Raw genomic sequence first — 13,231 nt, forward strand, 5'->3', positions numbered from 1 at the left:
CTTCTCTCTTGCATTTTGGCTATTAAACACTCTACAGAAAGAGATGCAGGACAAACAGTCATATTCCCATATAGGAACCAGTGCCATCAAGATTTCTAGATTTATCTTGTGTACCCAATCCTGTTTCATGTTTAGTACTTCACCTAAACTTCCTTGAGTATTAGAGCACCTGTGAAAACTGTTACTATTATCTGTTAATTCTCATTGTCTGTTTTCTGTTGTCTTCATTTTTATTCATATGTTCGTATGCATTTCACTGTGACAAAATGACAAAAGCCTTGATTGAGGGAGGAAAATGGTTCTGAATTTGATCCGTATTTTTTGGTGATCAGTTTCCCATATGTTTTTATGAAAAAATGCAACAAAAAATAGTAGGCATTTGTATTTACAAAAAAAGCTGTTGTACCAGAACTGAAAGGAAGAAAAGTTCTTTTAAGATGGTTTGTTCCTTTGAGATTTTTTGCCTTAACTTTCATATCAGAACTCTATGAAGAGTGTAATGATTTTCATAATGTATTAAAAGATCAATAAAAGACACATCTTTTTAGTGGATATTTTGGTAGCTACATGGCATGAATGATGCTATTAATCTTGTTTATACATATACAACAGGAGATCAATACATATGCATGTATAAAAAGGTCATTGAGTATATTTTATTAATTTTGGGAATTTAGGAAACTTCATGATGCAAGTTTTGATTTAAAAAAACTATTATAGGGGCTTCCCTGGTGGCACAGTGGTTGAGAATCCGCCTGCCGATGCAGGGGACACGGGTTCGTGCCCCGGTCCGGGAAGATCCCACGTGCCGCGGAGCGGGTGGGCCCGTGAGCCGTGGCCGCTGAGCCTGCGCGTCCGGAGCCTGTGCTCCGCAACGGGAGAGGCCACAACAGTGAGAGGCCCGCATATCACCAAAAAAAAAAAAAAAAAAAAAAAAAAACTATTATAAATGATATTTAGTAGTAGTCATACTTTATGTGTACATCCAATAAGAATGTTAGGTTACAGTATTTTAAAATTGGCAGTCTTTTATACAGACATAAAAAGCACACTTGAAAACTATGTTTCCCTTTCCCCCGGGAGTTACAAATATATAAGGTAATATCAGTCTTTCCACTCTTTTCCAGTAGACTGCATCAAATTGGTATATACCTTTAATGGATGGGGAAAATTGTTTTCCTTGTCAAGTTAATAGTAAGATACTCATTGCCAAGTTATATTTTCCATATTTTCATAAGGTAAACAGTGGCTGTGAAGGAAATTCTTTTATAAATGGTAGTAGTCATATAAAATAAGTGAATATAGAAATTTTCTGATGTCATGTGTTGACATCAATGAATTGGCGTGATGGTGACAGTGTCTACCAGTCGCCTTATGTGGAATTCAACCTGTATCCTTTTAACACATTCACTGAATTTTCATTAATAATTCTGCTTTGCTTCATGCAGACCTGCCATAATTTTTTTTAAGGCTCTGAGTTTATATCTCACTTACTTCATTGTGGCTCCTATTTAGAGACTTTAATCTTTCATAACTGGCAGGAGATGCGTCTTCAGATACCAGACTTTCTCAAAATGTTATTTACCTTCCGTGAATAAAGGTGGATTATAAAGAAGATAAAATACCATGATATTGCCAGATCATTTTATCAATTGGTCTTCCTAATTGTATGCAGTTCGTTCTGCCGTCTCTATTGCTAAGTGTTGTCAGCTTGACGAATCAGTGAAAAGTTTTTCTTGTCTTTAGATTGTCATAATGGAAGTGCAAGGTTTGAAGTCAGTCGCTCCCAATCGAATTGTTTACTGTACAATGGAAGTGGAAGGAGGAGAAAAACTGCAGACAGACCAGGCCGAAGCCTCAAGGCCACAGTAAGCCAGTTGAAAAAAAATGTGTTTTTCTTCCCTCTTGAAGAAATGTGCTTTATCTCTTTGAAGAATCATATGGTTTTACACTCTGAAACTGTTATTTGGCTAGCTTTGTCTCAACTGTGTTGGAATCGGTGTGTGCCTTTCTGGATAATGAGGCTATAGTGAGAGCTATGCAGAAACCCTGTGTGGCACAAACAGAAAATCCAACATGCAAATGTGAAGCTAATTATTAGGCAATTAACTGTTTGTAAGTCATTTGTAAGGAGTGCATGTGTTGTTATCGTGTGTTATTTAAAAGGCAGTGCTTGATCCTATTTCAGTTACTAGAAATGTAATCTATAGCTTTTCCATTTCTGTGTATTGTAGCTCTGGGGTGGTGCTGAGGTAGATATGTTAGACAATGTCTTGGGATACGTTAGTGAGTAGGCTTGAGTTAGAGAACCGGTTTGACTACCGTCCGGTAACTGGAGATGCTAAAACTGTTCTTTGCTGGCAGTTTTATGTTTCAGATTCTGGGAGTGAGTTTAATTAAGTTTGGAAGATGTTCTTTTTAACTGATTCAAACGTGGGAAACATCACAGTCTCTGGTAGAAATAACCAGGTGGGCTAGGGGAATTTAAATGAAAATTGCCTGGCCTTCATTTGCACACTGCCTTTTTTTTTTTTTTTTTTTTTTTTTTTTTTTTTTTTTTTTTGTGGTACGCGGGCCTCTCACTGTTGTGGCCTCTCCCGTTGCGGAGCACAGGCTCCGGACGCGCAGGCTCAGCGGCCACGGCTCACGGGCTTAGTTGCTCCGCGGCATGTGGGATCTTCCCGGACCAGGGCACGAACCCATGTCTCCTGCATCGGCAGGCAGACTCTCAACCACTGCGCCACCAGGGAAGCCCCACACTGCCTTTTGATAACATTTTTTCTTCCATTTCAACTTTATTTAGAATTTCGTACAGGCCTTAGGATTTTTGCCTCATAATGGTGTCAATATGTGGATTCTACATTCAGGAAACCTCAACCTCTGAGATTCTGGCTGAGCACTGGCTAGATGGAGATCAACGAGAAACTTTGATTTAATTTAGGGCAAAGTCTAAGGAGGTATACAGAGAATTAAGTGTTAACAGGACAGATGTGCACAGAGTATTATGGGATTGACAAGAAGCAAACTGAAACTTCTCACCCTGCCTTACAAAGCCCTACACGTCTCCCCTGACCAGCCTCTCATTACCTCTGGGACCTCACCTGTCTCTCTGTTCCCCTGGTCAGTTACTCTTCCGCCTCCCTAGACCTCATGAAGTTCCTATCAGCCTTCTCTCATCATTGCACTTGCTTTTTCCTCTGCCTGCAGTTGCTCTGCCTCTTACCTTTTTATAGCTGGATCCTTAGTATTGAGAACTTAAACATCACTTGCTGAGAACCACCCCTTCCTTTAGACAACCCAATGCTAAGTGGATATTTTCTGGCTCATCACTTTATAATTTTTAGATTAATGGGTTCCTCATTTGTGTATCTTGTACTGTTTCCCTTCCTCTGTCCTTTTGGACAGAGCTCTTGTCCTATTGATCTTATATCGTAGCACCTAGTAGGTACTCAGTCAGAATTTACTAATTCACGGTGAAGTGAAAATAATGAAGATAAACAGCTCTTTAAGAGGTTAAAACCTCTCAAGAGGAGGCTGTGTGAGACAGAGAAACTGGGACCATTTCTAGCAAGGCATGTGGAGTCAAGGGAGGTGTTTGGTGTCTGTTTTAAAAATTAGCTGGTTTGGGGTTTCCCTGGTGGCGCAGTGGTTGAGAGTCCGCCTGCTGATGCAGGGGACACGGGTTCGTGCCCCGGTCCAGGGAGATCCCACATGTCGTGGAGCGGCTGGGCCCGTGAGCCATGGCCGCTGAGCCTGCGCGTCCGGAGCCTGTGCTCCGCAACGGGAGAGGCCACAGCAGTGAGAGGCCCGCGTACCACAAAAAAAAAAAAAAAATTAGCTGGTTTAGTATATTCACAGTGTTATGCAGCCTTCGTCAATTTTAGAACATAGTCATTACCTCAGAGGGAAACTCTTTACCTTTTATGTATCAGCCTCAAATCACCTCAGCCCTAAGCAACGACTAATTGACTTTCTGTCTCTATGGATTTGACTTTTTGGGACATTTCATATAAAAGGAATCATATATATCAATAATATGTGCTCTTTTGTGACTGGCTTCTTTCACTTAGCATATTTTCAAGGTTCATCCATCTTGTGGCATGTGTCAGAACTTCATGCCTTTTTATGGCTGAATGATATTCCATTGTATGTATATACCATGTTTTGTTTATTCATCTAGGCTAATGAGACTTGGGTTGTTTCTACCTGTTGGCTCCTGTGAATGATTAAGGCTGGTATGCAAATACCCATCTGAGTACCTGTTTTCAGTTGTTCTGGGTGTACACCTAGGAGTGAAATTGCTGAATGATATGGTCATTCTATGTCCAGCTTTTTGATAATCCATCAAAATGCTTTTTCACAATGCACCATTTTATTTTCCCACCAGCGGTGTATGAGAATTAAATTTCTTCATATTCTTATCAATGCTTGTTGTTTGACTTTTAAAAATATATAGCCATCCAAGTAAGAGTAAAGTGGTATCTTGTCGTTTTGATTTGCTCTTCTCTAATGACAAATGATGTTGATCATCTTTTCATATGCTGTAGTAGCATTCATATAGCTTCTTTAGAGAAAGAAATGTCTATTCAAGCTTTTTGCCTATGTTTTATTTGAGTTGTTTGCCTTTTGGTTGTTAAGTTGAAGTAACTATTTATATATTCTAGATACTAGACCCTTATCATATATATGATTTGCAAATGTTTTCTTCCATTCTGTATATTATCTTTTCACTTTATTGATACTGTCATTTGAAGCACAAAGTTTTACAACTTTAAGTCCAGTTTACCTAGTTTTTGTTTGTTGCTGTGCTTTTGGTGTCATATCTAAGAACCCAGTGCCAAATCCAAGGTCACAAAGATTTACCCCTGTGTTTTCTCCTAACACTGTCATAATTTCAGCTCTTACATTTAGGTGATTGACCCATTTTAATTTTTGTACATGGTATGAGATAGGGTGAAACGTCCTTCTTTTGTGTATGACAGTCCAGTTGTCCCGACACCATTTATTGAAGAAACTACTCCTTGTCCATTAAGTGTTCCTGGTACCCTTTTGAAAATCATTTGACGATAGATACATGGGTTTATTTATGGACTGTCAGTTTCATTTCACTATCTGTATGTCTATCCTTTTGCTAGTACCACATTATCTTGATTACCATTGCTTTGTATTGAGTTTTAAGATCAGGTGTGTGAGTCTTCCAAATACGTTCTTTTTCAAGATTATTTTGGCTATTCTGGTTTTCCATATGAAGTTTAGGATCACTTTGTCAATTTCTGCAAAAATTTTGTAAATATCACCAGCTTGGATTCTGATAGGAATTGTATTGAATCTGGGGTCAGTTTGGAGAGTGTTGCCAAATTAACAATATTAAGTCTTCCTACCCAGGAACGTGGGATATCTTTCCATGTATCTAAATCTTTAATTTCTTTCAACAATGTTTTGTAGTTTTCAAAGTATGTTTTTTACTTCTTTGGTTAAGTTTATTTCTAGTATTTTTATTCTTTTTGATGCTATTATTAATGGAATTGTTCTTTTAAATTCACTTTTGGATTGTTCATTGCCAGTGTATAGAGATACAGTTGATTTTTTTGTATCTTAATTCCATATGCTGCACCCTTGCTGAACTTGTTTATTCTTTTTTTAGATGAATTTATTCATTTTATGTATTCATTTTTGGCTGCGTTGGGTCTTTGTTGCTGTGCGCAGGCTTTCTCTAGTTGGGGAGAGCGGGGGCTACTCTCCCTTGTATGAGCTTCTCATTGCCGTGGCTTCTCCTGTTGCAGACCATAGCCTCTAGGCGTGAAGGCTTCACTAGTTGTGGCACACGGGCTTAGTTGTTCCGTGGCATGTGGGATCTTCCCAGACCAGGGCTTGAACCTGTGTCTCCTACATTGGCAGGCGGATTTTTAACCACTGTGCCAACAGGGAAACCCTGAACTTGTTTATTCTAATAGTACTTTTTATTTTTTTTACTGGATTTCTTAGATTTCTTTCTATATAATATGTCATTTGCAAATAGTGATTGTTTTATTTCTTACTGTCCAATCTGAATGATTTTTATTTCATTTTTTGCCTAATTGCCCTGACTAGCTCCTCCAGTACAATGTGAAATAGAAGTGGCAAGAAGAGACATCCTTGTATTCTTGATTTTAGAGGAAAAGCGTAGTCTTTCATCATTAAACATGATGTTAGCTGTGCCTTTTACATAGATGCCCCTTATCAGTTTGAGGAAATTCCTCTCTATTCCTAGTTTGAGTGGGGTTTTTTTCCATGAAAGGGTGTTGGATTTTGTCAGATGTTTTCTCTGCATCTATTGAGATGACCGTATGGTATTTGCCTTTTATTCTATCAATATGGTACATTACATTATGCTTTTGCGGGGGGGGGGGGGGGGGTGTTAAACCAACCTTGCATTCCTGGCATAATTGCCACTTGGCCGTGATGTATATAATTATTTTTGTTACTGTATTATTTTCTCTAGATTTTGTTGAGGATTTTTAAAATCTGTATTCATAAGAGATTGGTCTGTAATATCCTTTTTTTGTTGGCATCTGTCTGATTTTATATTGGCCTCATAAAATTCTTCTACTTTTTGGAAGGGTATGAAGAATTGGTATTAATTATTTTTTATGTGTTTGGTAGAATTACCAGTAGAACCATCTGGGGATGGATTTTTCTTTGTGGGTATTTTCTGGTTACTAATCCTGATTACATAGTGAACCATAATAGCCCTGTTAGGTTGGGTTCTTGGTGAGAACCCTATTCCTGCCCTACAGATGGCTGCCTTCTTGCTGTGTCCTCACATGGTAAAGAGACAGATCTCATTTCTCTTCATCCCATAATAAGGACACCAATATTCTCATGGGTCTTCACTCCCATGACCTCATCTGAGCCCACTTACCTCCCAAAGGCCCTGCCTCCAAATACCATCACATTAGGGATTAGGACCTCAACATATTAATTTGGCGGGGGGGGGGGGGGGGGGGGGGCGTTCACAAACACTACCCTACTCTAGTACTCTCTGAGTTCTCGAGGGAGTGCAAATACCCTTAGAATCTCAATGCCATGATGTTTTTACAGAATCTTTTCTTAAAGTTTTACTGAGGTATAGTTTATATAGTATAAAATTCTTTTATTGAAATTTAGATGATTTTTAATAAATTTACACACTTGTGCCACTATCATCACAATTCAGTTTCAAAACACATTATTTCACAAAGTTGCCTCATTACCAGTTGCAATCGTAGTTCCAGGAAAACACGCATATGCCTTCTAGCTCTGTAATTTTTTTTCTGAACACTTCATATAAATGATATGCAAAATGTAGTCTTTTGTATCTGGCTTTTTTTCACTTAGCATAATCTCTACAAAGTCTTTTATTTATTTATTTTTTTGTGGTACGCAGGCCTCTCACTGCTGTGGCCCCTCCCATTGCGGAGCACAGGCTCCGGACGCGCAGGCTCAGTAGCCATGGCTCACGGGCCCAGCCGCTCCGCGGCATGTGGGATCTTCCCAGACCGGGGCACGAACCCGTGTCCCCTGCATCGGCAGGCGGACTCTCAACCACTGCGCCACCAGCGCAGGCTCAGCGGCCATGGCTCACGCGCCCAGCCACTCCGCGCATGTGGGATCTTCCCGGACCGGGGCACGAACCTGCGTCCCCTGCATCGGCAGGCGGACTCCCAACCACTGTGCCACCAGGGAAGGCCCCAAAGTCTTTTATTTAATTGATACTTAAATATTTGGTCAATCAAATGAGTTAATTTTTATATAAATGGTTATTTTAACAATAATTTTTTCCACAAATAGTAAAAGTTTTCACAGAATACGTCTCATTTTATTTCTAATAAACTCAATGTATTCATAAAGAGATGCTATAATAGGGAACATATACATGGATAATTTAAATGAATTAAAATACTTGTGAGTTAGAAAATATTACAGTTAAGCCTCCAATATGCTTTTGATTACTCTTTTCACAAGGAAATTTGGCTAAAATATCTTACCTGTTTCTTCATGAAGACTGAGTTAACTTTTAAAAAGAATTAAAAGATTTTTGTTTTTCATTGTATCCCAGGAGCAGATTTCCTTAAAAATGTGTCTCCTGAATGCTGACCACCTGCAGCTTTTCAGCAGTGTGGTTACTTTTATCTTGAACTCACCTTGCACAACAGGAAAGAGATTCATCTCCTCCCTCATCATAGTGAATTATGCCTTGGACACGTTTTCTAAATCTTATTGCTTCAACACTGTGCTTTGTTGGAGATCAATTCATTCTTCTGTCTGATACTAATTCAAGTGCCTTATTTAGTCCATATTTCCAATAAATGTTGATCAAGATTTCTAGCCATTGCCTATTTCATTCTTGTAATTCAGATTTCCTGCCAGCAATTAGGTGGAAAACAGCATGTGAGATTGGTACATGACTTAGAATATGGAACCTGGGATCTAATAAAAGTGGTGTTTAGAGACAAGTTTGATTTGTGAAGAGTGGTAGTGAGGTCATCTATTAAAGTTTTGTTTTTAATTTTGATTTTTTAATATAGGGAAAGGAATGTAGACAAATGGTATTTTCAGTGGAGAAAATTCTATTACTTATGAATTTTTAAGTCATCGTTTCATAGTCTCTCAGTCAACCAGGGGAAGTTTTGTTCTCTATGAATGAGGTACAGAAGCATTGTTGCTCCACTTTTATAGCTTTCTACCATTTCCAGACGTTTCATTATTTCAGTTTTAGCCCATACCCTTAACGATATCAGCTGAAAGGAAGTGGAGGGGTAGTCAGATGACAGCTGAAGCTGAAAGGGGTAGGGAGTGACTTGTCATGGTCATGTAGTGGTCACCAATCTCCTGATACGTAGTGATCTTAAAGCACTTTCCCTGCAGATGATGAGCATCCTTTGAGTGCCTAAAAGCATAAAAGCTAATAATACCCTATGGAGGGCTAAGATAGACCTTGGTTCTGGGGAAGTAGAAGGAAGGAAGTTCGTTGTTAAAAACAGGAACTTGGGGGAGCAGGGAATGGGGAGTTGCTATTTGAGGAGCTTAAAGTTTCAGTCATGCAAGATGACTAAATTCTAGAGAGCTGCTGTGCAACATCGCACCTATAGTTAACAACGCTGCATCATACTCTTAAAAATTCTTTAAGAGGGGAGATCGCATGTTAAATGTTCTTGCCACACACAAAAAAAGATCCTGGGAAGCAACATTGTGTTTTGCTATACTCTCTGTCTCGTTCATGCCATAGTGCTGTCTTAATTAAAGACCTTTGAAGGTTAATTGGTCTCTGTCCCCACCCCCGCTTCAAAGTAATAAAACAGAAAGGCAAGGAGCAGTCAGAAAAACTGATGAGTTGCATCATTAGAGAAATATATATATGGTTTTAAGGATAGAACATTCTTCTACCTCATGAAAATGATGGGAAACACATGCCTTCAGTACCCGTTTCTGCAAACTTTAAATTCTGAACCATAATTGTAATAATCTGTCAAACTATTGAAAGAATACTGCCGCTATAAATGGAAAGCTTATCAGAATGACACGCTACTCGGACAAGTGTTTAAGAGAGATTAAATACAGATTTCAAATAAACCAATAGAAAGGTAACCGTGCTTTTTAAAAACGTAGTAGTTTTCATTTTAATTTACTAATGCCAGAATTAGTTTTGAAGTGTAATTCATTAGCCAGCTACTCTTGCTGATGAGAGAGAGAATAATACTACATTTTTAAATGATCTATCAAAAAGTTTTTAATGAATCAAGAGGAAAACACTCAAACAGCACACAAGTTTCATCTTTTATCATTTCCATCTTTAAAAATAAGAGATTCCTTCCTCTTACATAAATTCACCAGAAATAACATTTCTCTAAAAGTCATACTGCTGGTGCAGAAGAAAATGAGGCCTAAAGAGACAAACACTGGCCAAATACAGAAACTGCATTCATTGAGAGTTTATTTGCAAGTAAAGGAAGCTGATGTGTGGATCCTCATAATTAGTGGCATCTGAATTAGAGGGGAAAATATGATCGATTAAGATTCCAGATGCTTGCTGAAGAGCACTGATGGAAAACAGCAGTGAGAGAGCTTGGGAGAAAGTGTATATGATTATCAACATCTCGAGGATGGATTTACAGCTTGTAAATAACTTCCCCTTATAATCCGTGACTTTTTTCCAGAGCACTGTTTTGGAGTTGCTTTCATCGTTATTTTATTTGATCTGTATAGCCAGTTTATTGCACGGGATAAATTTGGCAAAGTGTAAGTAGCAAAGAAAAACTTAACTTCTCTTCTGGTACTGCTCTCAGACATGCTCCAGGATCACCCTCCCCTGCCCTTGGGAGGGATCTTGGCAGAAACCATAGCTTTGCTGCCCATTTTCAGGTATTAAAAATTTCAGACCACTTTAAGGCAAAACCTACCCATTTCAAGAGGGTAGGGTTTTCCTTTCCTTCCTCCCAGCTTTCCCAGAAACCTGGCAAAATGTCTTTGTACGTAGGTACTCTTTGTAGTCCTCTCTTGGTTAGCAAATGCCTTCTGTCATGGTGAATGTACACATTTGACTTTTCTCTGGTGCAGTTCCTCGGAGACACACCTCGTGCTGCCCGGAACTTCTGACATCACACCCTTCCGTCCTAGAACGATGCATCCTGTAGCTGCCTTCCTTCTGCTTCCCCAGTAGCTACTGCTACTGCTTTAATAATATCACCCACATATCCTCTTCCTGCTTGAATTTAACTTTCTTAGCAGATGGCTCAAGTAAATTGGAAGCTCCTTAACGACAAAGGCTCTATATTATACCTCCTGGTTCCTGTCTAGCACCAGCCACAAGTAATATGGCTCATTGGTGGTCTATAATTAAAATTTTTTTCTCTACTATTTAGAGTATTAAAAAATACAGTCTCGGGCTTCCCCGGTGGCGCAGTGGTTGAGAGTCCGCCTGCCGATGCAGGGGACACGGGTTCGTGCCCCGGTCCGGGAAGATCCCACGTGCTGCGGGACGGCTGGGCCCGTGAGCCATGGCCATTGAGCCTGCGCGTCCGGAGCCTGTGCTCCGCAACGGGAGAGGCCACAACAGTGAGAGGCCTGCGTACCGCAAAAAATTATAATAATAATAATAATAATAATAACAAATACAGTCTCTCAGGAGGTGTCAGGCTGTGACACTTGAGCCAGTACCGACCCTGATTAGCACGATGTTTAGTCCTCATTCTCACACCCCAAGGTCCCATTTTTCTAGAAATTCCTTGGAAAACATATTTACTGTAAACAAGATGACTTGCCAAGGGATAGACAGGCACAAGTTCAGTTTTATGTGTGTTTTTTTTTTTCCCCCCCTTTTGCGATATGCGGGCCTCTCACTGTTGTGGCCTCTCCCGTTGCGGAGCACAGGCTCCGGACGCGCAGGCTCAGCAGCCATGGCTCACGGGCCCAGCTGCTCCGCGGCACGTGGGATCTTCCCGGACCGGGACACGAACCCGCGTCCTCTGCATCGGCAGGCGGACTCTCAACCACTGCACCACCAGGGAAGCCCACAAGTTCAGTTTTAATAGAAGTGATATTTGATTCCTCTAGTTCATAAGTACTCTCCCATAAAGCCCTTCTTTATAGGAAAGAACCTGCTAACAAGTTCTCTCTCAAGCCACTTTCAGTCTCCCTTCCTTGACTTTACAAAAAAAAGGTACACCTCTAACCCAACTTGAGTCTTAACCACCGTGTGTTTGTTCTGGAGTGGAAAAAAAACCTCCACATCACCTTTCAAAAGGAAAAACTTTAATGTTCCTGTTAGTTTTGAGAAAGCAATTTACCAATGATGTAATAAATCCTCCTGTAAATTAGATGGCTTCTCTTTCTCTGCTTTCAACAAAGTTGTTGAAGGATTGATTGAAGTTTTCAACTGCTGAATGATGGAAAAATAGTTTTTGCTTGTCAGTCACTGTATTATTTGGGGACAATCAAATAGGAAGGAAACAAACAAATTGATAGACATTGCTATAGTAGTGTCCCATCTACTTATTTTCTTAGAGCTTACAACAGAAAGAATGAAATTCTGGGTTAAAATGGATGCTGAACTGTCTCAGTGTATCAGTAGAATTAAGCTATGGTCACCCGTGGATATGTGTAGGCTTAAGCCTTTTTTAACTGGAAGTTTGTATCATTTGATCAATATCTTTCCTTTTCCTCCACCCCCAAGGCTCTGGTAACCACCATTCTACTCTGTCATTATGAGTTTGACTTTTTTGTTTTAGATTCCACATATAAGTGAGATCATGCAATATTTGTCTTTCTGTGTCTGGCTTATTTCACTTAATGTAATGTCTTCCAAGTACTTCCATGCTATTGCAAATGAAGGACTTACTTCTTTTGTAAGGCTGTGTAATATTATATTGTACGTATATACATTTCCTTTCTACAGATGGATATTTAATTTGTTTCCCTATGCTGACTACTGCGAATAATACTGCAGTGAACATAGGAGTACAGATATCTCTTCCAGATGAGGATTTTATGTCCCTGAGTATATACCCAGAACGGGGATTGCCAGATGGTTTGGTAGATCTACTTTTAATTTTTTGACAAACCTCAGTACTGTTCTCCATGGCAAGTGTACCATTTTATATTCCTACCAATAGTGTTACCAGGGTTCCAATTTTTCCAAATCTTTACCAGCACTTGTTATCTTTTATTATTTAGATAATAGCCATCCTTACGTGTGTGATGTGACATCTCATCGTGGTTTTGATTTACATTTCCCTGATAATTACTGATGTTGACCATCTTTTCATATATCTGTTGGCCATTTGTATATCTTCTTCGGAAATTATCATTTCCCTGATAATTACTGATGTTGACCATCTTTTCATATATCTGTTGGCCATTTGTATATCTTCTTCGGAGAAATGTCCATTTATGTCCTTTGCCTATTTTCTAATTGGGTTTTTTGTTTGTTTGTCTGCTTGCTATTCAGTTGTATGAATTCCTTATATATTTTGGATATAAACTCATTATCAGAGATACAACTTACAAATATTTTCTCCCATTGCATAGGTTGCCTTTTCACTCTGTTGATTGTTTCCTTTGCTGTGCAGACAATTTCTAGTTTGATGTAGTCCTGCTTGGATATTTTTGCTTTTGTAGCTTGTGCTTTTAGTGTCATATCCAAGAAATCATTGCCTAGACAAATGTCAAGGAGATTTTCCACTATGTTTTCTTTTAGGAGTTTTATGGTTTTATG

General features: G+C 39.2%; 1 protein-coding gene across 7 annotated transcripts in view; it reads left to right on the forward strand.

Moving 5' to 3' along the window:
- Window positions 1-13,231, forward strand: part of CADPS2 (calcium dependent secretion activator 2) — a 544,229-nt gene that overhangs the window by 222,690 nt on the left and 308,308 nt on the right. For all 7 annotated transcript variants that reach the window (XM_059073595.2, XM_067042266.1, XM_059073599.2 and 4 more), the window contains exon 6: window positions 1,747-1,868. In XM_059073595.2, the coding sequence (XP_058929578.1) occupies window positions 1,747-1,868 (122 nt within the window). The remainder of the gene's footprint in view (window positions 1-1,746; window positions 1,869-13,231) is intronic.

Source organism: Kogia breviceps, chromosome 9 (assembly GCF_026419965.1).
Source record: "Kogia breviceps isolate mKogBre1 chromosome 9, mKogBre1 haplotype 1, whole genome shotgun sequence".
NCBI classification, from domain to species: domain Eukaryota; kingdom Metazoa; phylum Chordata; class Mammalia; order Artiodactyla; family Physeteridae; genus Kogia; species Kogia breviceps.